This window comes from Dromiciops gliroides, chromosome 2 (genome assembly GCF_019393635.1).
Source record: "Dromiciops gliroides isolate mDroGli1 chromosome 2, mDroGli1.pri, whole genome shotgun sequence".
NCBI classification, from domain to species: domain Eukaryota; kingdom Metazoa; phylum Chordata; class Mammalia; order Microbiotheria; family Microbiotheriidae; genus Dromiciops; species Dromiciops gliroides.
Window position 1 is genome coordinate 216,330,564 of NC_057862.1, and position 27,194 is coordinate 216,357,757.

Sequence of the window (27,194 nt, forward strand, 5' to 3'; positions counted from 1 at the left end):
GGTTTTCTAAAACAATATGAACCCTCCATTTCTACTTAAGTTGATACCACTATTTACTAGGTACAAAACATATCTGATCATCTTTGTGTTTTCTACTTTCCTACATATTTATTACATCTCCCTCAAAAGTCTTTAAATCTCTTCAAGGGCAGGGGACACATTTTCAATTTCTTTTGTATTGCCCATAATTTTAGTACAGATGCAATGCAGATAGGAAATGATAGTATAGGACTGTGTATGTAAGAAACAGATGCAGAGAAAATTCTTTTACATAAAATATCTGACCAGAAAGTACAAATAAACAGATTTTTTTAAAGGTACCTAGCTTTCAACTTCTTATGAAGGTACTTAGCTATTGTCCAATGTCTTTTTTTTTTTTTTTTTACTACTGAGGAAACTGAGGCTCAGAAAAGTGCAATGACTGGCAGAGTGATGACTGTACAGGTACTAAGTGACAGTCATCATTCAAACTCGGGTCCTACAACTTCAAATCCTGTGCTCTTAGTAACTAATGTCCATGAAGAAGATGATCACACAGAAAAGAGACTAGGCATGTTATAGAAGAGGCCTGAAGTTTCCCTAGATACTTAGGATTGATATTGGAAGGAAACAAAAGACTTGAACACTGGACAGTGAATCAAAGGAGATTCACTTAGTTGAAAGAGGTAAAGGATATTCAATAAGGATCCCCACTGAGGATACTACATTGATTCAGGTGAGAGTTAACTCCTCTGCCCCTAAAGTGCCCACTGCTGTCTGCTGGTCAAGTATCTGTGTGAGCTGGAGCATCTCATGATTTTCTGTACTTCGGTGATCAGCAAGCTCTAGTGACAGCCTGAGCCTTTAGTCCCTTGAGTCAAGGAAGCCTCAGCCTTCTAAGGGAAAGAACCAGTCCAACCCACATGGAGGGGGACTATGGTAGATCTTTCTCCTATCACAGGATGGTTCTGTTTGGCTTCTGAGGATGGAGCTAGGAACAATGAGCAAAAGTTACCAAAAAGAAAATTTAGCCTTGAAGAAAGGGAAAAAACTCCTAGCAATGAAAGCTATCCAAAAAGGACAATGGGAAGTAGTGGTCTTTAAGGAAAATTCCCACATTTTATTTCCGTTAGAATGACGGTGATCCAATAGAAAAATCACTGGATTAAGAGGCAAGAAGAAATCTGGTTCTTCCCTAGACTGCCATTTCCTTAAAAGGAAAAAAAAGTGCCCCCCTTTCAGTCAGTTAATGGCAATTCAATTCGATAAGCTTTTATTAAATTATGGCTAAATGCTGCTCAGAACCTAGTATAGCATCTTTTGGTCATTACTCAATAAATATCTGTTGAATTGGATCGTCACTAACTAACTGAATAACAAGCAAGGCACTTCATCTATCTAGCTAAATTATCTTATCAATAAAATGAAGAGGCTGGACTAAATGATTTTGAAGCTCCCTTCTGGTTTTAATATTTCATGATTCTTAACATACTATGGTAAAAAAAAAATAGTTTAATGTTGTCCAAAAAATAGACCGCAGAAGTAAAATTATCATTCACTGCCAGGCGTAGTGGATTCAGACCTGGTCCAGGAGTCAGGGAAGACCTGGATTTAAGTCATACCTCTGATGTACATAAACTGTGTGACCCTGGGCAAGTCATTTAACCTCAAAGTGCCCACAGCAACTCTCTAAGACTATAAGTTATGAAGAAGGTGCTACCCTGTATTTGTAGAGGGAATTTCCTTACCAGGGAGGTCCCTGAACTAATGAAATCAAAGGTCTACTTTCCATCTCTGTTGCTGCTGTTGTTTAGTCTTTTCACTTTTGTCTGACTCTTCATGACCCCATTTGGGGTTTTCTCTGGCAAAGATACTGGAATCAGTTGCTGTTTCCTTCTCCAGCTCATTTTACAAATAAGGAAATTTAGACCAACAGGGATAAATGACTTGCCCAGGGTCACACTAGCTAGTAAGTGTCTGAGGCAGAATTTGAACTCAGGTCTTCCTGATTCTAAGCACTTTATCAACTGTACCACCTAGCTGTCCCATCTCTATCCCTATCTCATGATCAAGATGGGCAGGACTCAATGAAAATCAAAATTCAAGAAAATTCTTATCTTTCAACTATTTAATTTAAAGAGTCCTTGACCTTTTTGCATTATAAAACCCTCTGTCAGTCTGGTGAAGCCCTATAACACCTCAGAATAATAGTTTTAAATGCATAAAACAAAATACATAGGATTACTGTTCTATTTTTACTGAAATATCGTTATCAAAATATATTTTTAAACATATAAGTTCAGCACTGGTTCTTCAGTATAAGGAGAGAACATTTAATAATAAAAATTTCCCAAAAGCCCTTAGTTTGCCCAATGAAGTAACAATGCATTCTGTATATAATTCATTCTTTATAGATGAGTAAATTCTTGACTACACAAACTAAAAGAGAAGAAGAGATATATGCACAATACAAAAACATTGCATTGTAGGGTAGGAAGTGGAAAACCATTCCCATTTTACAGATCAGAAAACCGAGAGTCAGAGAAAGTAAATGTCTTCCCAAAGATCACAAGGCTGATATGAGGTAGAACCAGGATTCCAACCCAAGTCTTCAGACTCCAAATCCACTAATGAAGTTTTTAAGTGTTGTTCCTCTAACTCCATTTCCCCCATAAACTCAGTGGTTTTTATGGCACGATTTTACATACTGAAGCTTTCTGGGAATGTATATGTCACATCACAGCAGAACTGCTTGTACTAGAGAAAGGCCTTAGTATTGTACTTGTAAGGCAAGCGTCCCATGGAGAATTGCTGGTGCAATAAGTTTCTCCCTGGGAGCTTCCTACTGCAGTAAAATCATAGATTTCCCAAAAGGTTCTACTGCTACTCCAAATTGTTATGTAAATTTTGCAGCATTATTTAATGTTCATGAGTTTATATTCCCTAACTAAAATGTAAGATTACTGAAAAATAGTATTTCTCTATACCACTCAAAAGCAACTGCTGATAGGACTTAATGATACATTTAGGCAGATTACTACACCACCACAATCTATCCATTTTGAGGCACCCTGACACTCAACTATAACTGTTTAAGTGAAGCCCCCAACTTCATCAGTATCAACATGTATCCTGCGCAGGACTGCACTTGTGAAAATGCTCAGTACTTTCAAGGTTCCCATATTACTCATTTATGCAAACCATTACCCTCCCAGTGACCAATAATATAGAAGACTAAACTTTTCTCCCTATCTACTTCCCCAAACTCTTAAAAAAACAACAACAAAGGAGATTTACATATCAGGCATAGAAAGATTATTGTTGAATCCACAGGCCAAAAAAAGCAAGAGTTTAAACATGGTAAATGCCTTAAAAAATTAACACTGGAGAACACTATGTGGTTACTTGGTATCCTTTCTCCAACATCACAATCTAGCCACAGCAGAAATAGACCAACTAGCTTGTACCTGCATCCCACACAGAGATTATTCTGTCATCACACCCCTTGCACCTTCCCCACCCTGTAGCAAGAAGTAGAAGATACTGATTTGGTCTAGCCATGTGAAAAGAAATAGGTGGGGATGGGGTAGTCCACAGATAAGGGAACTCAAAGGCTACATACGCTCTGGGCAGAACACTTTCCCTATTTTCACTTAATGCTGCAAAAAGCAGAAGACTTACTATAACCCAGCCAGAGATGGAAAGGAAGAAATTAGGGCACTGTTGGTAGAGTTGTCAATTAGTATCTTCATTTCCAGAAAGCAATTTGGAATTAGGTAAAGAAAATGACTAAAATATACTTACGCTTTGCTCTAAGTGTACTTATGTTTAGATTCCATTGTTTAGGCATATAAATCCGAAAAGGTCACTGACAAAAAGAAAAGTTCTATGCACACCAAAATGTTTATGGCAAAGACAAAGTTAAATAGCTGTTGACTGGAGAATGCTTAACCAAGGCAGGAAAGTAATGGAATCTTATTATGTTTAATTGTTGTTGTTCACCTTTTGCTTTCCAAGAGGACCAATGACATCAGGAGTGATGTCCTGACTTGTGCATGAATTGAATTTAAGTGAGGCCGAATAGCACAAAGTCATCAGCCTCACTTTCTCTTCCATAGTCACCAAAGTCCAGGGGTAAGACAAAAGTCAGCACGACTGGCGATGGCCCGGGATACAGTGGCTTCTTCAATGTCTGACCAAGCTCTAAGTCCTCCATACCCCTGCTTTAGCTGCCTTCGTGGCCACTGGAACAGATTGTTCTCATCTGCCCATTCTGCTGGGGAAAGTTTTCACAAGCTTGGGGTAGACATCCCTCTAACTCATCGGGTGTTCAGGGAGGACTAGCACCTCTGGTGCCCTTTTCAGGGCTGCTCATCCACCTCTGGTGTCCACCTGTCATCCAACTCTCACAAGAAGCTGTAGCATGTGCAATGGTCACACACTGGTAATCCAGGCTGAAGGTAATCAACAAGGCCTCAAATATGTTTAATTAAAAAAGATGAATGTGATGAATATGGAGAAGCATGGAAAGACCCATGTGAATGAGTACAAAATGAAGTGGAAAGAACCAGGAAAATAACATTTGAAATGACTCCAACAATGTAGAACAATCACAAAACCATCAAAACTGAATGAGACCGGGGGCAGCTACATGGCACAGTGGATAGAGCACTGGCCCTGGATTCAGGAGGACCTGAGTTCAAATCCGGCCTCAGACTAGCTGTGTGACCCTGGGCAAGTCACTTAACCCCAATTGCCCCGCAAAAAACCCCCAAACTAACAAAAAAACCTGAATGAGACCAAACCATGTCAACCAAGCTTAGTCCCAAAGAAAAGATATGAGAAGCTAGCTCCTCCCCAATCCTTTGCAGAGGCGAGTCCACAATTGTGGCGCACTACATATATCAGGCTTTTCTGATGTGTTGGATGGTTTTCATGAAATTTGAGGGATGAATTAGGAGGGATATATAGAGAAATATAGGTGATGGCAAAACAAAAGATATCAATAAAAAAATTTTAAAGGACTTTTGAGACAACACATCAGTGAGTACTGATTAGAATGTCAAAGTGAAACATCTTAAAGAAGACAACTTAAAAATATTAATTTTTTTTCCATATACATTTTAAGCTGAAGGTGACTGCTAAATAAACAGGATGTGAAAATTCTGACTTCAATAACTAGGATCAACCATCAATCTCTGATTCATGTACTATGGGAACTTACAAACGCTGAAGGGAGAAAAAGAACTCCAAGTTCATAAGATCGGATCATCAGCTGGGTACCATTTTTCTCCAAAGCTCCCCAAGCAGCCTTAGATAAGTTCGCACTGCAAAGACAAACAGAAAAACAAGCCTGGTTATGCAAAACAAAGCTTTTCATGCCTTTTGAAATCTCACTGCTAAAAGAAAAATAACTTCAAAACAAAAAACCACAAATTAGCTTTCCTGCAGAAATTAAAATCCTATTGTACTATATAATCCTCAAGGACTGAATATTTAATCACTAATTAGGGTAACCGCAGCTTCTTAGAACAGTTCTGAATAGCAACTAATTAAAATATTTTTTGATTTAAAAATTTTAATTTTTTAAAACTCCTCCTATAATTCAATTTCCTCCAAGCCCTTGAGTTTAACTAGGGCCATTAATAACCCCAAACCTATCCTAATTTCCAGGTAAAGCACTTCATATTTCCTTTTCTGTTTTCTTCCAGGAAGACTCTAGGTTTTCCCATCTAATCCAAAAAAAGGGAAAATCTACATGGGTCTAGGACTAACAGAGAAGACATTTAGCATCACCTTTTGTACAGTCAAGGATTGGTTTTGTGGTCCATTATTACTGAGAGGAAGCTAGGTGACACAGTAGATAGAGCACAGCAATCAGTCAGCAAAACCTGAATCCAAATCTAACTTCAAACAGTAACTAGCTATATGACCCTGAGCATGTTATTTAACTGCTTTGCCTGCCTCAGTTTCTTCATCTGTAAAATGATAGCACCTACCTCTGAGAGTTGTTGTCAGGATTATAATCTTTGTTAAGTATTTTACAAACCTTCAACTGCTATATAAATGCTAGTTATTATTGTTACTATTATTGTCATTGTAATACTAAAGTTTCATATTTCTAAGGAATTTGTAGGTTACAAAGAACTTTCTTCACAATAACCCCTGTAAAAGAGAGTATTAAGAATCTGAAGCTCTGAGACTACTCAGTGTTATATAGTTAAGAAGTATCAAAGCTGGGGCTGAAATCCCAGTTTCTAGACTGCAATTCTATTTTCAGTTCACCAAACAGGCCAAACATGGGGGCAGCACAAGCTTTTAAACCCCACTACCCAGGGGGCTGAGCATGCACGTGCTCCATGAGCTTGGCAGTTCTGAGCTACAATGGGCTAGGGCCAATTGGCTGTCCTCTCTAAGTCTGTCATTACCATGGTAAAACCCCTAGAACAGGGGGCTACCAAGTTGTCCAAGGAAGGATCAACTTTCCCAGGTCATAAATGGAGCTCCTAGCACAATCAGAGTGGAACTGGGCTCAGGAGTAGAACCTAAACTTCCAGCCAGGTCAAGACAAAGAGACTTAATCTTTTAAAAATATAAATTTTAAAAGACTTACATAGGGGTGTGTGTGTGTGTGTGTGTGTGTGTGTGTGAACTTACATAGTATACACAGACACACACATATAGGAATGTTAATACAAAAGGTAGGAATGAAACTTAATTTTTAAAAAAGTTAACCAATTAAAAATGCTATTATTCAGCAGTAGAAATTTAAGCTGATATTGCAAGTAGCTAGATAAGAATTTACTTGACACTTACTAGCTGTGTGACCCTGGGCAAGTCACTTAACCCTCACTGCCCAGCAAAACAAACAAACAAAAAATATCAGCAGTTACTTCCAGGTCACAAGAGCAACAATAGGGAAGACTAGATGTTTTCTAGGATCCCCATGCTCTTTCCAACCTTTTCAAAACAGAAAAATTATACACCAAAGATAAAGAAACTTCAGTTGTCTCCATAATCTGGGAAACCCCAAAAGAAGGTTAAACAACAACAAAAATATACCTATGAACTGATGCTGACTGACACAGAGATCACTCAGCACCTCCTTTCCCATCTCTCAAGTTACCCGCAATGAGGCTGCTCTAGCAGACCCAAGGATATGACACATCCTTAAATCCCAACTGAGGCCAGTTCTAATCACCTAAAAGTCACTTGGGACAGAGACTTAGACTGGTGAACCATGAACTGCACAGTATGAAAGGAGGCCGAGTGAAATGCAATTAGATCCAGGAAAAAAACAGCAAGTGAAAGGGAAAATAGAGGGGGGAAGGGGAAATTGAGAATTCAAAGACCTTGAACATAAACAGATAAACAATAGGAAAAAACTAACAACAGAAGGAAATATGGCCCCCATATCTAATAAACAAGTTCAGGTACCTAGGAATAAATATTGCAGAACAAAGGAAAATAATCTAACACTTGATGAGACAAATGACCCTGTGGAATATCAGCAGAACATGGAACCATACCATGCTGTTCCTAAGCGGTTTAAGGGAGAAACGAGAACTATGAGAACAGAATTAATGGCCTGCACCACAAAAATAAAGAACAGAATAGAAAAACTTGAATCTGCAATGGCAAACCTAACCAAAGAAATACAAGAGAGAACCATAGATTGGAAATGCAAATACACAACAGTGAAGAAAAATGTAGAAGAAGTGAAGCAAAATAATAGTAATAATAACTATTATTATATTAAAGGAAATGTTCCCTATGTAAACAGAACATACTGATCTCAAAGACAGGTGTGTAAAGATAACCTAAGGATCAAAAGTCTCCCAGAAGAAAATGACAAAAAACACCTCAACACCATAATGAAGGAAATAATAGAAGAGTATTGTCCAGAACTTCTAAGCACAGAAAATGAAATTCCAGTGGAAAGAATTCACAGATCGCCTCCAGCAAAAAATCCCAAAGCTATAAACTCCCAAACATATAATAGTTAAATTTAATAATTCAATTCAGAGACAACAAGCTCCCTAAGCCACCAGGAGAAAGACCTTCAAATACAAAGCAATCAACATTCAAATAAGACAAGACTATTCTGCACCCACTGGAAAACGTAGGAGGTAATGAAATAATGTGTTTTGAAGAGCAATGGAGTTTAGGATGCAGCCTGTGGAAACCTGAATTTAATCATACATGAAAAAGCTGCACACTCAATGACATAAGAACAAGAATTTGAAGGATTTTTTTTTAAAAAAAGAAAACCCCAATTAAGAAATTATTTGTTTCTAGAATACCCCCAAACAACAGAAGAAAAAGGTGAAGTAAATAAATACAGCAGGCAAGGACAGAAACAGCAAGAGTATAAGAGACTTCTTTCTAAATGTACAAATCTGGTAGAGAAAACAGTGATGAGACAGACAAGAGCCACTCTGGACTGAACTTGGTAACAATCTGCCTACAGGTAAATCAATGGTTTATTGTTGTTTTGTTTAATTTTTTTTTGTTTTGTTGGTGGGACTACAACATGGGAGGGCACAAAGAAGTGGAGGAAGGGGATGGAGAAATGTGTGAGGCAAATCAAGGGCTAGTAATAAAGGGGAGATCTCTGTGGTCTCAGAAAGAGAAAAGCCTTCAGGAAAGTGGTTCATGAGAAGGGAAGAGGATGGGAAAGGAAAGAGGACTTACTTTGGTGGAGGAAGAGGGTTCCACTGATAAATGTGCCTGTGGGTGATGAGAGATGGTCTGTGAAGGGATGTGGGTTTCTTACACCTGGGGAAATGGATGCTTAAAAAGACTTGTCATCCTTCATTGGGGGGGCCAGGAGAAGTTCACATCCCTGGGGGCGAATGGCAATGAGGGTAGATTTTTGAGGTAAATGTGGGAGAGGGGAATTAACCAGGATAGGATCAGTGGTGGGCTACGTATTCAGGTGGGGGAAGAGGCCTACCACGGGACAGCATTCTTTTTGACACCTTCAATAATTTGCCTTGTTCTGGGAGTGAAACACATAGGAAAATGGGAATCCATGGAGCAAGCCTTACAAGGAAGAGGTAGAAAACACCTAGAGGGAAAGCCTAGAATGGACTGCATGAGGAATACAGAGAAAAGAAAGAGACCAGATAATTGCAGGGGTCACGAATTAGAGAATGAAAGTCTAGAGCAGACAGAGAAGAAGGTAAATGAAGAGAGTGAGAGAAACTTTTTGCAAAGGGACACGAAAAGCCTGAAATTTAGAAAACTATTGAAAAGGTCTAGTTGAAGGGGAGGGAAGGAAATGGTATCTACATAATTAACTGAGGGAAAAAAGGAAGGAAGAATTATATAATTAAATAGAAACAGGACAGAAAGAGGAGATCCTAAATAAAACCCCAAAGGGAAAGAGGTAATGGATCGAGTCAGTGGGAACAAAGCCATCTTAAAAAAAATTAAAGTAAATGAAGGAACATAGTATTCTGTTTAGAGAAAAGGAAAAAAATAACTTGAAAAATATCAATTTTAGAGACAGACAAAAATATACTTAATTCTCATAACTTTAAATGTGAATGGATTAAACAATCCAATAAAATGAAAAAAAAAGCAGCAGACTGGATAAGAAAAAAATCCTACAATCCAATACTTATGAGAAAAACATTTAAAAAACAAAGACATACACAAAATGAAACTGAGAGGCTGAAAAAAATTTTTTTTATTATACATCTGATATGGGTCTGAGGAACCTCATTAGTTTTCTGAAGAAACTCAGAAAACTTTCTCCTTGAGAAGCTAAACTAAAGGACACACCCAAGAAGTAAGGGAGCTATGCCCATTAGGTGTGGCTGCTCTTGATCAGGAGCCAGGGGACTGTGATAAAGTGATAACTCCAGAAGTCAGGACCACCACTCCTCATTCAAGCCTTTCCCATCCTCATTCAGGCTTTTCCTACTCCCAAAGGGAACTTTCCATTGCTAGGTGGTCACCCATATATCTATAAAAGCTTTGGCCTTTCTTCCATTCAAAGAGAAATGTCTCTAAGCCATCTCCCCTCCAGGCGAAATCTTTGATTTCCCTCTTGGACACTTTCTCCAGCACCCAAATAAAAGACCATTTTACTCTAATTGGATTGTGTGCCAGAGTTGTAATTCCTTAAAGAGGAATACCTATAGACCCCCATCACCTATTTCCCCCACCCCAACATATTCGAAAATCAAAAAGAACCGAGTTGCAATCATTTTATCTGATAAAGCAAAAACAGACATTCAAAAAATAAAAAGGGATAAATAAGGAAACTATATTATGCAGAAATGAACCATAGACAGCAAAACCAATATCATATGCTGCAAATGTCATAGAATCCAAATACTCAAAGACAGCATCTGAGCTTCAAGAGGACATATAGTAACAATAACAGAAGACTTCAATATCCCGCTTTCATTTTTTGATAAATCTAACAGCAAGATGAAAAAAAAAGGGAAATTATCAAATTAAAAGTACTAAGAGCAGGGGGCAGCTAGGTAGCACAGTGGATAAAGCACTGGCTCTGGATTCAGGAGGACCTGAGTTCAAATCGAGCCTCAGACACTTGACACTTACTAGCTGTGTGACCCTGGGCAAGTCACATAACCCCCATTGCCCTGCAAACAAAACAAACAACAACCCCCCCCCCCAAAACAACAACAACAAAAAAAAGTACTAAGAGCATAGTAGAAAGGGTACTTACTAGGCTTTGAGTCAGGAAGATCTGAATTCAAATATGGCCTTAACACATTTCCTATTTATGTGACTTTGAGTAAGTCATTTCATCTCTACTTGCCTCAATTTCCTCAAATTGCTTAACACAGTGTCTGACACACAGTAGGTGCTATATAAATGCTAGCTATTACCATCATCATAATATATCTGTTCTATTTCTCAATATCATTCATTTTGATAAATACAGAAGAAAGAAGTTTCCTAGGTTGCATGGTGGGAAGATGGAATTTACCATCTTAAAAAATGAAATAAGAGAAAGTTTACATAAAATTGTTATACTCATCAATTACATTTAATTTTAATTAGCTGTAATTTTCATTATTGTTTTAAAAAATAAAATAATAAACCTTCACGATAGAAAGGTTTATAACTCATTTGAGGAGAAAATGTATTAAAGTGGCTACAACTAGTATTAACATAGATAACAGAAAGGAATAGAAATGAAAGGAAAAAAAAGAAAAAAGCCAAATCCAAAAAATTAAATTCATTCTATTTATTATTGGGATTTGCAAGTACTACTATTATTGGAGAGCTCTCTATGACTGCTTTAGCTGTAGCAAGAAATCTAATGTATATATATATATATATATATATATATATATAAATGTTGAAAGTGTATGTGGGGGGCAGCTAGGTGGTGCAGTGGATAAAGCACTGGCTCTGGATTTGGGAGGACCTGAGTTCAAATCTGGCCTCAGACATGATACATACTAGCTGTGTGACCTTGGGCTAGTCACTTGCCTCACAAAAAAAGAAACAAAAAATACTTCAAAAAATACTCTAATTTTTTAGGGGGCAGCTTGGTGGTGCAGTGGATAGAACACCGGCCCTGGAGTCAGGAGTACCTGAGTTCAAATCCGGCCTCAGACACTTAACACTTACTAGCTGTGTGACCCTGGGCAAGTCACTTAACCCCAATTGCCTCACTAAAAAAAAAAAAAAGAAAGAAAGAAAGTCTATGTGCAGAATATGTGTGTGTGTGGGGGGGGGCAGAGAAGACTTTTCCAAGAGAAAATTCTATGCTTTCAAAAAGTAAAAACAAATTTTCAAAAACATGCCTGTTTACCATCACATAAGTTGCTTACATGGTTAAAAATTGATGATGCAAATCACCTACAACCTTGAATACTAGCATGTGCAGAAGATATGATAGAAAGGAGAAATGTCCTTATGTCTGAATAACTTTGCAGACAAATGAGAAACTAAAATCTTCCTGCTTTGCACTGGAAGGGGATGCAACAACAGATATAATCAATGAAGCTCATATGATTACATATATACAATATGTTGTTGAAATTGATGAGCTATATCATGTTCAAGTTGTTATAACTAACTTCATAAAAATTGCCATTAAAAAGACAATTCTGGAAAACCGAGTGATGATAATGGGTCAAAACATAGGGCACTTCCATATGAGACTGCTAAACACATTGGCTTTCTCACATTAAAGGACATCTGAGTTAAAATAAGAAAATGCTAAATTGCTTATTGATAAAAGACAGAGCAAACGTATTTCATATCAAAAATTTTCTCTTCATCCTTAAATATCTTAAATATCAGCCAGATGGCACAATGGATAGAATGCTAGACTATGAGATAGGAAGACCTGAGTTCAGATCCTAGCTCAGATACTCAACTATGTAATAGTGAGCAGGTCATTTACCCAATTTCAGCCTTAGTTTTCTCACCTGTAGAATGTATTGTTGTGAGGATCAAATGATAACCTGTAAAGCTTTTTGTAAACCATAAAGTGCTATATAAATGCTATTTTACTTTTTAAAACTTTATTTTTTATTCTAAACTTAAACAAAAAAGAAAAATTCCAGATACAGCCAAATGCATGAAAAAGGATTCTATATTAATCTACGAATCCTACTTTCATATCTGTTCATTTTATAAATGTAAATCTACACATTACTTTCAAAACTGTCCTGCATGCTCCCTTCTGAACTTACTTTTATTCTCTTCTGAGCATGAAAAAAAAAGTTACAATGGCTTTTTTTTGAGGACATGTTATTACCACCCCCCACCCCCATTAAAAACCAAGAGACAGAAAGGAAAAGGAAAAAAACCTCCTATAATAAAAAACATTCAAGTAAAACAAATCCATAAATCATAGTGAACAGCTCCAAAACACACCTTGTATCTATAGGTTCTCTGAAGACATGATTTGTCATTTCATGGATTACAGTTTTTAAGTCTTTCATAGCTGTTATCATCTTTGTAGAAATTGTTTTTCTGGTTCTATTCACTAAAATCTACCATTCACACTAAACAGGATTCTCTGTAATTGCCTCTTTTTTCATTTCATATGTGCGCTAATATTTCATTATATTCATAGTTCACAACTTGTTTAGCCATTCTTGAATTCTCTAAGAGAGGGCTCAAGAAGCCCTCTTGTAATCGAATTCTTTGCTTTTTCTTCCCCATTCCTTTCCAACCCCCCACCCTCAGCAATCTTCTATTTAGGATCAACAAATTTGCTTTGCTTATGATTCTTCCCTTCCAAGTATTACCTTTTCTTTCATTTTTCCTCTCCTCCCCATCCCCATTTACTATTCTTGTTTGCTTCCTTATTGAAATTGGTTTCTGCGTGGTATATGTATGTGTAAGTAATGTGTGTGTGTGTGTGTGTGTGTGTGTGTGTGTGTGTGTGTGTCTAAGTAACCCACCTTGGTCCATTTCAAATAAGAGATTCTTCTGATGTCTGCTTCCCCCAATCCTTCCTCCATGTTTTTATATTCTTCTACTCATGCATCCCAATTATGAGAATCAGCAAGTTTTACCCGTTTCTTCCTCCTTTCTACTAATGTAATCTGTAATTCCTTTTACCTTCTCTATTCTCTCTTTTCTAACCCTCAGAACAGAATCAATGCACCAAGTCCTCTGTTATGTTATTTTAAATTCAATTCCCTCAACTGCCTTTGATGACATTAAATGTTCTGAAATGACACATTTTTCTTCCTATTAGAATTTTATCACTACATCATTACACAGTGTCCTCCAGTTGCCCACATAAATTTAACCTTCCTATGCTTTTTGAGACTTTTTTATCTGTTTCAAAATTCCTGCTCAGGGCTGGTCTTTTCATCAGAAATGCTGGCATGTCTTCTATTTCATCAAACATCCATTTCTTCCCTCAACAGGATCATACACAGCTTTGCAAGGTAAATTCTTCTTGCTTGTGAGCTCCTTTCTTTTACCTTTTAGAATACAGTGATACCTCGGTACTTGTTGTTAATTGGTTTCAGAAAGCATGACAAGTGGCAAAAATGAGTATGAAATGAATCATTCCCATAAGGAATAATGTAAATGTAATCCATTTCTGAACCAAAGAAATTTCACATTTTATTTGGTAATTTATAAATTGATGAGGTTGTTTTTGATATAAAACCTTAAAAGTAGACAAATAAACAATTAGATAAAAATGAAAATAAAATCTAACTTACTTACTTGTACTGAGAACAGTTGATAGCCTAATGGGATGGTGTCAAGGAAGAGGGAAGTTATTGCTTAGAAGGGGAATCCCCTTCCAATAAAGCATCTGGCACTTGGACAGGGCTTTTCTCTTTTTGGTCTTTAACACCACTGAACCCTGCTGGAGACTCAGAATTAGAATTTCACTAGAAACCTATCAAGAGAAACTTGCTTCTGCTTCTGTTTCAAAATGTTTCTGATGTGAGATGTTGTTTGATCATTAAACAACTCTACATTTAGGCTTGCTAGAGCTCTGTTAGGGTGATACTTTTCTTTTCCTTTGTTCTCTCCAACCCTCCCCCCATCCAGTTTGATAGATCTTTGAACCTTTTTTCCCCAAATAACAATTTTATTTATAGTTTTAAATTCCAAATTTTGTCCCTTATCCCCTTCCTCCCCTCCCTCATCCTCTCCCTGAGGCAGTAAGCAATCAGATGTGGATTATACATGTGACATTATCTAAAACATTACCATATTAGTCATTTTGTATTAAGGAAACTTGAATAAAAGGAAAAAATTAAGGATAGTGAAAAATAGCATGCTTCAGTCTGTGTTCAATCAATATCAGTTTTTTCTTTGGAGGTGGATAGTATGCTTCATCATGAGTCCTTTGAGATTGTCTTGGATCATTGTATTGTTGAGAATAATTGTTATTCACAGTTCTTCATTAAACAATATTGCTGTCTGTGCACAATATTCTCTTGGTTCTGCTCATTTCACTGTACATCAGGTCATACAAGTCTTTCCAGGCTTTTCTGAAATCATCTTGCTTGTCATTTCTTATACCATAATAATATTCCATCACCATCATAGTTTGTGTGCCAATCCCCAAATGATGTGCATTACTCTGATCTCCAATTCTTAACCACCACAAAAAGAGCTGCTATAAATATTTTTTTTGTACAAATAGGTCTTTTTCTTTTTTGGGGGGATGTCTTTGGGAAATAGACCTAGCAGTGGTATTGCTGGATCAAAGGGTATGCACAGTTCTATAGCCCTTTAGGCATAATTCCAAATTGCTTTCCAGAATGGTTGCATCTGTTCACAACTCCACCAACAGTGGATTAGCATCCCAGCTTTCCCACATCCCCTCCAAAATCCAATATTTTCCCTTTTTGTTATATTTGCCACTGATAGGTATGAGGTGACACCAGTTGTTTTAATTTTCATTTCTCTGATCAATAGTGATCTAGAGCATTTTTTCATATGATTACAGATGGCTTTGATTGCTTTGTCTGAAAACTGCCAGTTCACATACTTTGACCACTTATCAATTGGGGAATGACTTGTATTTTTATAAATTTAGATCAGTTCTCTATATATTTGAGAAATGAGGCCTTTATCAGAGACACATTTCAAAAATTCTTTCTCAGTTTTCTGTTTCTCTTATAATCCTGGTTACATTAGTTTTGTTTGTGCGAAAACTTTTTCATTTTATATAATCAAAATGATCTATTTTACATTTTGGTTTGCTCTCTATATAGTTTTTGGTCCTAAATACTTCCTTTGTCCATAAATATGACAGATAAATGATTCCATGCTCTCTTTACTTGCTTATGGCAAGGGTGATACTTTTCAACAAAATTTTGTAATTCAACCCACTTAGATCCCATTTCTTTTAGCAGTGCAGTAGGGGAATCCTCTCTTCCCTCTTTCTCAACTGAAGAAATTTCCTCAGTCACTATCTGTTGTTGCTCCCTTTGAGGGTCACTTCAAAGCACCTCTGAAAGAGGGCTTTGGTATACACTTTTTTGAAGATAATAATTTTTGAAGTTTGAGATGGTCCATGGGCTGGAGCAGAGGAGTTGTGTTAAGGGGCAAGAACTTCACAATTATAAAATTAAACTCCTACTGCATGTCATCCTCCAAGCCTGGAGGGTAAGGAGTGTAGGAGATAAGACTGGAATGGGCTGACAAAATATAGCATGGTTACTGTACCTGAGCAACAACCTCAGGGTTGCCAGCTAGAAGACCAGCAACATGACTCCAAGGCTATAGCCAGGATACTTATTAATGACCATATTAATCAAATAGAATGCACTGAACAATATGTTTCAGTTAAAACTAGCCATTCCCTATAAAGAATATTTTTTTCCTGTATTCATCATTGTGAAAGTTCTATGCTACATTGTTTAAATTTGTTCCACTGGCATAGGCACACTGACCATCAGGATGAATCTGAGAGTGTATATAAACTCAGGATCCTGTGATTAAAGTTTGTCTCTGGTACATGAATTGAGACCCCTGCTCTTCTCATTTGTGACTCCAGCAAATGGTGACCCAGATCCAGAAGCGATCCAGACGTGATCCCCTGAAGGAGAGAAGATGCGTCCCAGGAGTGTTCAGGTGGTGACAGCAGAGTTCTTCATCTTGGTAAGGAGACAGGAATTTTTAAATCCCCTACACCCTGTAGCGAGCAGGCATGGGTCTATATGAGTTAAATAAGGAGCAGGAAAATTATGGGAAAGAATTACAAGCTCTCTTCAAGGCTAGTTGGTGTGCTGTTTCCATAGATCACATCAAGAAATTGCTTAATATTGTTTATTATTTCTGCCCTTTTTTCCCATATAGTGGGTCCATAGATTATCATTTATGGCTTAAAATAGGTGAGACCCTAAAAAGAAATTTTCATCTTGGAGATATTAAGCATGTTCAACCCCTACTCCTGTGAGGACACATCCAAATTGCACTGGCACCCTTTTATACAGAAAATAAGCATAAAAAGGAACATATATATACACACAGAACCCCTTGCTCCCGTTGATAGTTAGAAACTTCTGTTCCACCATCAGCGCCAATACTTCAATCCAGGGAAACCTTACCTCTCAATGATAACATGTTAACTCCATTTTAACTAGGTTTAAAACAGACAAAAAGAAGTGGGGATACAGGAGAAGATGTTACAGTTACTGCTCAAAGAGAATGACCAGCATGTGGGGCTCTAATAGCCCCGATTGCATGCTGACAACCCATGAAAAGTACAAAATTGCTTTCATGTGTCAGTCCCTTGGGAAAAGTAGCTTATATAGAACCTTGTATTTTACCTTTGCCAATGTCATTGTTCGGGAGGGACCTTTTGCAAAAATGGAATGTCTCAATACATATACAAGATTTTTAGTGGAAGCCACTGACCTGAAGGTATCCATACCTTTAAGATGGAAAACAGACAAACCGGTATGGGTGAATCAGTGGCCCATAAAAAAGGACAAACTAGCCCACCCACCTTCGCCTTCTAGTACAAGAACACTCAGTTATAGGCAAAACATATAGAGAAATCTTTTAGCCCTTGGAACACCCCCATATTTGTTATTCCTAAAAAATCTGGGAAATGGAGATTGTTACATGACCTCTGAACTATCAATAAGGTGATACAACCTATGGGAGCACTACAACCTTGATTACCCAATCCAAATCTTCTACCCAAGGATTGGCCCTTATTAATAATTGATCTAAAGGATGGCTTTTTTATAATAACTCTCCATCCAGGAGATAAAGAGAGGTTTGCTTTTTCAATTCCCACAGAAAGTAACAGTGAGCCTCAACAACAATTCCAATGGACAGTACTATCTCAAGGAATGATGAATAGTGCTACCATATGACAGTATTTCATCCATAAGGCTCTCACTAATTGGCTTTACTGTGGGTGCCCCATTCTCATGAGAATACAATAAAGGCTTCTGTCATATCAAAGCTGCCTCTGAAAGAGAAGGTGGTCTGTCCCAATGTGGGGTACAAGTCTAGGATTTTGGTGGGTCTCAGAAGCACCCTGGAGCCCTTGCCTGATGAGCACGATGTCCCATGGAAACTATCTCAGTGGCTGCTCAATCAGTGGCAGTGGAGTTGGTCCCATTTCCCTACAAGGCCAAAGAGAAGCAGCACTGGTATCACAAAAGCTAGAAAAGTGAAAATCTGGTCCGGACTTAAGGGAGTGGATAAAGAAGTGAGCTCATTGACCTCGGAAGTTTGTGTCCTCTGAGATCTCGGTTACAGAATTGGGATTTAGAAAAATATAGAGGTAAAAAAGTAAAATGATTAAGACTGCTATATGTTTTACGTGTGTCTTGTATCACTTGTGTTTGTCAAATGTTGTATGTATATGTCTAGATAGAAAGTTGCTGGCTTTTTGCCTTTTAAGTGATAAAGCTAATTCTAAGATCTTCTTGCTTTCCCATGATCTGGCCAAGCTGGAAAGGTCAGAATCTGACTACAGGATGTTTTTACACTGTGGATTACTCAAAGTTTGAACGAGGCACTGGGATATAACTTCTTCGCTATGCATTCATAGCTTGGGATGAACATTATAAAAACTGGGTTGTTTAACCCTTTCTTGGTTCACAAAGTGAGAAAAGGGCTGTATGAGTCTAATATAATAATAGTAAATGATAAATAATATAATAATGATGATAATTCCAGAAAAGAGATAAAGATATGTGAAGTCTTATGTGATTTTTTTTAATGAGATAAATTGCAAAGACAAATGAAAGAAAGCAGGGGATTGAGGATTTATCCAGCTCTGTAAGGAAATAGAAACCAAGGTTATAGAAACCTGGGAACTGTCACCACATGATGTTTAGAGAAAGAAAAGGAAAGGAAACATATTAATTTATAAATAATAATAATAATTAATAAATATTAATGTTTTAAGTTCTGAGTATTAAGCCTTAGAAATTAAATTTGTCACCACTAGAGATTACAAATCTAAATGTGATTTGATTTAACCTAAAATCTGTCCTCAAGGAAATAAGAATAGGTACGAGAGTTCTCTCCCTATCAAAATTATTACAGGAAATTAGGACCTAACATGAAAAGATATTTGTTATTTGACTTTAAGAAAGTTCTATTTGCCTCAGTCTACTATTCTGTAATAATGTGGAGATTATGTGATTATAAACTGCTTGGCACAGTGTTTAGAGTAAGAAAATACTATATGAAAGCTATTTTAAAATTTCTTTTTAATTAGATGAAATTGCTTCATACTTGATAACTTTATATAGGTTTTTTGATATGAACGTTGATAATAGAAATGATTTTCTGTGCAAAGTAATTTGGAAATACATTCAACTAAATTAAGGTCACCTGATTGGCAATTAATAAATTTTATTTTAAGTTTTACATATATAATATTATTTAGGAGAGTTACATTTCTAAATTTTGTTATTTGGTAAACAATGATTAAAAACGCAATTATTGAAAGATCTCATCAATTATTAAAGAGATATATTGAGATCTTCCAGATGGGGGAACAACATGCCCCTGATGAAATAATAAGCAAAGCATTAATAACTATCAATTTTTAAAATGTGAATGAAAAAGTTTTGCAAGGATGGAAAAACATGGAAAAATCAGACTTACAGGTACCTTACCTGCACAAAAGGTGCTAGTCAGAAGCCTGGAGTCTAATAATGGCAAGGTCCTTTCACTTTAATAACTTGGGGAAGAGGGTATGCTCGTATCTCCCTATCTACAGGTAAAACATATTGGATTCTAGCCAAAAGGATCCAGCTATTCCATCATGAACTGGACCAAGAACATGAGGAATCCAATTCCACAACTGAACCATCTACAGCTGAATTCAGCTCTCTACGAGATGTAGGAAAGGAAGCTGCTGCAGGAAATCGCCTGGAATATGAATGACAACTTAACCTTCTCAGGGCTTACCTCTCTCAAACTTGTTCTGTTTCATACTAAAAGTAAACTATTCTCCTGTACATGACCAATTCTGGAGAATGGGATTAAGCTTTCTATGGGAGAGGAATTTACAAAATATATTTTGATAAAAATGTTATCACTAGAACCCCTCTTAAAAACTTAACTGGAATAACTGTTTGTACTACCCACTCTTTTGTTTTTCTTCTAGCCCTGGATTTTCATTTATCTCTTATAGATCATAATAAAATCTTTAGATTGTATTTTGAAACCTCTTACTTTGCTGATTGTATTTATCCAGAAAATCTCACTGCCTTAGATATCACTTATCTTTTAGGAAACAACCTTCTATATGTGCATTTAGATCACCCATGGCAAGATCCTCTTGGGCTCTGGTTGCCTGACCCTCATAGAATGGAAAATTCAGATAAATCAAAAACAGGAAAAAATGTTTCCTATTTACATTGATTGCATTAACTATTTCTTCTCTTGTTATTATAGCCTCAACTACTGTTGCTCTTATATCTCTTACTCAATCTGTGCATACTGTTAATACTGTACAAGCTGAAATGACAAATGTGACACAAGAAATGCTTGAGCAAATGGGAACAGATGAGCAGATATTATCCAAATTTGAAGCCTCAGAGGCTGCCATACTCTATTTAGGAGAAAGACAAGGGGGCAGCTAGGTGGCGCAGTGGATAGAACACCAGCCCTGGATTCAGGAGGACCTGAGTTCAAATCCGACCTCAGACACTTAACACTTATTAGCTGTGTGACCCTGGGCAAGTCACTTAACCCCAATTGCCTCACCAAAAAACAAAACAAAAGACATAATATTTTATGTGATTCTGATTTTCATGGAAAAATGCATCACCCCTTTACCTTATAATGACAATACACATAACTGGACCATAGTTCAAGAAATGCTCCATCGGTCTTCCTCTGCTGTAATGAGGGGACAAGTGCAAACCTTAGCTGAGGAGTTAAAGTTTTGTTTGGCTAGAAAAATTGTTTTCTAAACCCTCTTGGATGTTTTGGTTGGCAAGAGGAATAGCATTATTCTACTCCTCTTGGTACTACCTACTATCCTTAAGGCTTTCCAATGTCTATGCTGGAAACCTTCGCAAACTACAGTGAACAGTGCATTCCCTTTGCATTATAAAAAGGGGGAAATGTAGGGGATAGACTGGAATGGGCTAACAAAACATAAAATGATTACTATACCTGAGCAACAACCTCAGGGTTGCCAGCTGGAAGACCAGTGACATGACTCCAAGGCTGTAGCCAGGATACTTATTAACGAACATATTAATCAAATAGAATGCACTAAACAATGTGTTTCAGTTAAAACTAGCCATTCCCTATAAAGAATATTTTGTCATCATTGTGAAAGTTCTATGCTACATTGTTTAAGTTTGTTCCATTGGCATGGGCACACTGACCATCAGGATGAATATGAGAGTGAATATAAACTCAGGATCCTGTGATTAAAGTTTGTCTCTGGTGCAAGAATTGAGACCCCTGCTCTTCTCATTTGAGAAGCACTGTCCATGATCAACAGAACCCTCACACACACACTCATTCTCTCTCTTGCTAGGCATTTTCTTCCAAAATAAACCAGTCCTCTGTGTGACCCTGGGCAAGTCATTTAACCCTCATTGCCCTGTTTTAAATAAATAAATAAACCAGTTCCATCACAATTGAAGACTAATTGGGGACTAAAACCCTCAGACTCTACATAGTCATGATGACTTGTAAGAACAAAAAAAAGCTTGAAATGAAAAAAAAAAAACACAGATAAGTACACGTTGAAATATGTGCGGCTCTACACTGAGAACGAGTTACTGTGAGACTAATGTGTTGGTCGCTGTTTCATTCAGATGTGTTTTGTGGTTGCCAAATTGTGTTTCCTAAATTACTGGGGGACTTGGCTGGGTTTTCTAAATTATTTGCTACTTGGATATTAATGGCTATTGTATCTGTTTTGGCAGTAATCATTTATTATTAATTAATATTAAATATCAGAAGAGTATTGACTGTGTGGCATTTAACACAAGCAGAAAAAACCCCAGAGCCATATTGTCTCTCAAAGAGAGTACATGTCCTACCAGTCTATCCTGCCTAAGAGGAGAGTGCTTGCCAACCCACAGCCTTTCTGAGCCAAGAGTGTGTTCCAAAATGGCACCAGCCACGAGCCCCACATGTTCTTGGCTTTCATCCTCTTTTGATAGAGGCACATCACTACACACTGATTAAACCTAATTGGCCAGCACCATTCAATTCCATTGGTTGACATGACTTGTGGTTGGTCTATATTAAAATGACCTCTACCATGACCTCAAGGCCTAATGGGAGAGACCCCTTGAGGGACAAAGTTTAAATTCAGATAGGTATGGCTTAATCACATCACTTCACTGAGCTAGTCAAAGAGTCTATTTCTCCATTCCTATTGTACCTTTGCTCCCACCCTGAGCCCAGAAAGAGATTATAACTTTCTCAAGAACCAAGCTTTCTGAAGTATATGTGTATATGTAGGGGGAACCCAACTAAAACTGGTCCCCTGGGTCAAGAAATTTTTTATTAATAATTATTTTCTCACACAGAGAGATGGCATGTGGGGCAGCACCTTGATTCATATGCGTCTTAGCAAGTGCGACCAGTACTGAGCAAACATCAAGCATTTTTTTTTTCTTATTGAAATGCATCAAATACCGAATTCATCGAGTTTTGAAACTGACAAATATCGAGGAACCACTGTACCATTTTTCAAGATCTCCTCTGGTTTTTAATAGAAGTTGTTAGGCCTCGTGTGATGCTTGCTGACTACAGTTGTTTTGGTACACGAATTGCTTCTTTCTGTATGTTAGCAGTATTTTTTCTTTGACATGGTAATAAGCTCAGGATTTGGGGCTTTTTCCTTTAGGAGTTTCTTTCAGGGCACAGATTGCTTCTATGTTCTATTTACCCTCTGGCTCTAATAGGTAAGGGCACTTTTCAATTATGATTTCTTGAAATACAGTGTCTAGGATTTCTTTTTTTTTAATGATATTTTTCAGGGAGTCCAGTTATTCTATTTTGTACTTTGAATAAAATTTTATTTTATTTTCAGTTCTGACTTCTCTTACTTCTCCTTCCCCTTCCTCCACCCATAAAAGGAAGAAAAATAAAATTCATTACAAATATGTATAGTCATTCGAAAGAGATTCCCACATCAAACATGTTTTATTTCTCACTTCCTCCAAAAAGAGAAGAAAATATATTTACACTTGCACTCTTAAAACCATCAGCTCCTTATCTGGAAGGGAATAGCATGTTTCAACAAGAGTCCTTTGGAAATGGATCATTGTGTTGACCAGGGTTACTAAAGTTGATTATAGTTACACTATTGCTGTTGTTATATAAACTGTTCACCTAGTTCTGTTCACTTCACTTTGCCTCAGTTCAAACGAGTTTTCCCAAGTTTTTCCGAAACCCTGTATTTTATCATCTTCCAGTACAATAGTATTGAATCATATCCATATACTGTAACTTTTTCAGTCATTCCCCAACTGATGGGCATCAGTTTAGTTTTCAATTTAATGCCACCACAAAAGGAACTGCTATAAATATTTTTGTATTTATGAGTTTTTTTCCTCTTTTTAAAAAATCTCTTTGAAATATAGACCTAGCAGTAGTACTGCTGGGAAAAAGGTACATAGTTTAATAGCTTTTGGGGCATAGTTTCAAATCCCTTTCCAGAATGATTGGACTAATTCATAGTTCCAACAAACTGTGTTAAAATAGCTGTTTTCTCACAGCCATTCTGATATTTGTCATTTTCTTTGTGTTGGTCAATGATAGGTATAAAATGGAACCTTAGACTTGTTTTAATTTTTAGCATGTATCAAATTATGGGTGATTTAAAGCATTTTTTTTTAATGTATAAGGTATTTTATTTTTTCCGTTACATGTAAAGATAGTTCTCAACTTTTGTTTATACAAGCTTTACAATTTCAGATTTTTCTCCCTCCCTCCCCTCCCTCTCCCCTCCCCTAGACAGCAGGTAATCTGATATAGGTTATATCTATATATCTATATACATATACATACATATACATACATACATACACACACACACACACACACATATATATATATATATACACACACACACACACACACACACACACACAGATTTAAAGCATTTTTAAAAACACAACTACTGAGAGCTTGGATTTCTTCCTCTGAAAACTGCTCATTCTGATCCTTTAATGATTTATCAAATGAGGAATGCCTCTTTTTCTTGTCAATTTGATTCAGTTCCCTATATATCTTAGAAATGAGATATTTACTGACAATATTTTCCCCCCAGTTTCCTACTTCTCTTCCAAGTTTAGATGCACTGGTTTTGTTCAAAATCTTTTTGGGGGGGTGAGGTGGGGGGGCTATGAGGGTTAAGTGACTTGCCCAGGGTCACACAGCTAGTAAGTGTCAAGGGTCTGAGGCCGGATTTGAACTCAGGTCCTCCTAAATCCACGGCTGGTGCTTTATCCACTATGCCACCTAGATGCCCCCCTAACCTTTTTAACATAATGTAATAAAAAATAGCCCATTTTGTGCCCTCTGCTCCAGCCCCATAAACTCTTCCACTCACCAAAGAATGACAGGTAATGTCTTCCATGCTTCATTAATTTTCTTGTCATCATTCTTTTTTCCTAAGTTGTATGATATTTGGAAAATATCGTGATATATGATGTGAGGTGTTGGTCTATACCTAGTTCCTACCAGATTACTTTCCAATCCTTCCAATAGGTCTTGGAGAATAGAGTTCTTGGCTCAATACCTGAGATAACTAGATTTATCAAATACAAGGTTATGGTTCTCATATGATTCTATGTATTGTGCACCTAAGCATTTCCACTAATCAACTTTTCTGTATCTTACCCAATTCCAAATTGTTTTGATGATTACAACTTTGTCAGATGGTTTAAGATCTGGTACTGGGAGGCTCCCTTCACATTTCCCCACCATTAATTCCCCTGACATTCAACCTTGTATTCCTCCAAATGAATTTTATTATTTTTTCTAGCTCTATAAAGTAACTCTTAGGTAGTTTTATTGCTATGACATAGAATAAATGAATAAATTTAGGTGGTACTGACATTTTTATTCTATTGGCTAATCCTATACATGAGCAATTAGTATTTCTATAATTATTTAGATCTGTCTTTATTTTTGTGAAAAATTTTTTATAATTATGTTTATATAGGTCTTGTATGTCTTGGTAGGCAGAATTTCAAATATTTTATATTGTCTGTAGTTATTTTAAATTTAATTTCTCTTTATATCTTTTCCTTCTAGAATTTGGTGTTAATATAATAATATATGTTAATATGTAAAAGGATAATTTATGTGGGCTTATGTCATAACATCATTGAAACTGTTGTTTCCATGGATTTTTAGTTGCCTCTAGAATTCCCTAAACAAACCATCATATCACCTTGCAAAATGATTTTTTTTGTATTCACTTTGTCTATGCCTATCACTTCAATTTATTGTTTTCTTCTTATTATTACAGCTTCTAGTATGATATTGAGCAGTAATGATGATAAAGGAAATTCTTACTTCACCCTAGTTTTTACTGAAAAAGCTTCTAGCTTATGCTCATTACAGATGATACTTGCTCTTGGTTTTAGAAAATTACTATTCATCTTAAGGAATGCTTTGTTTATTCCTGTGCTTTCTAGTGTTTTTAGTAGGAATGGATGTTGTATTTTGTATGAAACTTTTTCATTATCTATTGAAATATTAATGATTTTTAAAATTAATATTGTCAACTATGCTTACAGTTTCCCTAATACCGAACCATCTCTGCATTACTGATAAATATTTTTCCAAGTTATAATACAAGATTTTTATAATATATTGCTGTAGTCTCTTTACAAGTATTTTATTTGAAACTTTTGCCTCAATAATAGAGAAATTGGTCTAGTTTGCTTTTTCTGTTTTGATACTCCTTGGTTAAAACTATCAGGAATAAGTGTGTGTCACAGAAGGAATTTAGGAGGATTTTTACCTACTTTTTTCACAGCACTTTAAAGATTTGGTAAAATTCACTTGTAAATCTATCTGAATCTGGGGTCTTTCAATTTCATTTACAGCTTGTCCATTTTTTTCCTAAGATAGAATTATTTACATATTCTATCTCCTATTCTGTAAATTTGGTCAATTTATATTTTTGCAAACATTCATCCATTTCATTTAGATTGTCTGTTTTATTGGCATAGTTTTTAAAAAAAAAAAATCCCACTAATCACTTTTATTAGGGCAGCTATGTAGGCAGTAAATAGAGCACTAGGCCTGGAGTTAGGAAGACTTGAGTTCAAATCCAGCCTCAGATATTTACTAGCTATATGACTCAGGTCAAGTCACTTAATCTGTTTTCTTCAGTTTCCTCATGTGTAAAATGGGAATATAGCACCTTGTGGTAAAATAATTGAACTTGGCAGATGCCCAGGGGTCCAACTTGATTGATTTAGTAGTGTTTGAATTGGGTGTGAATGAGAAACTACTAAGTACCCACTTAAGACAATTAGATTTTTAGACACCTATTTTAAACTTGTCCAACCCTGAGAAGGCGTGTCCTCAGAGGCTGTGGACTGCATCATCAACAGGGAACCAGTCTCAGCCACACTACTTGAAGGACCTCCCCTTTGGGGGAGGAAGAAAAAGGTAGAAAAGGGGACCCCAACAGGAAGTGACACACACTCAGTCTCCCTCTGGCCTTGGAGGTGCATTTGGAGCAGACTACAGGCTGAACAGCTGACTCCCATAGAAATTACGGACCCCTGATGGTGACTTAAATCCAACCCTTTGAATTAGCTGAACTGGAAGCCAGTTTGGGGATTATATAGGCTTTTGTTAGAGTTAGGGCGATTATCCATTTTCCTTTTTCCCTATTCCCTTGTCCTTGACCTTATTAATTTCACCTTTGCTATGTATTTTATTTCCATTAAATAAAACCTGATTTGTTTGTAGAAAAGAGGCTGTTAAGCTCCTTTCTTATTGGTCTGGGAGAAATAACAAAAAAGGCAGTTTGGAAGGGAGGAAACTTTGGACCTAGAGGTCCCTCATTATTTTCTGAACCCCAATATTATGGCGAGCCATCCAATGAACTCTCCCCATATTAAATTTGGCCCCCTACAACCTACTCCCCAGAGCTGTTGTGAGGTTCAAATGAGAAAATTAATGTAAAGTATTATAAAGCTTAAAATTCTCGCTATGATGTCTAAAATCTGAGTGGTCGCCTTAAATTAGAAAATGTATAGCACCAATCTTTGGACATTAAGTATTTATTAAAGTATATTAGGGGT

The 27,194-nt window shown here is 36.7% G+C and overlaps 1 protein-coding gene across 1 annotated transcript in view; it reads right to left on the reverse strand.

Annotated features, from left to right (window-relative positions):
• Positions 1-27,194, reverse strand: part of TDP1 (tyrosyl-DNA phosphodiesterase 1) — a 191,989-nt gene that overhangs the window by 53,328 nt on the left and 111,467 nt on the right. The window contains 1 exon segment of the mRNA XM_043985761.1: positions 5,204-5,306. Within this exon segment, the coding sequence (XP_043841696.1) occupies positions 5,204-5,306 (103 nt within the window).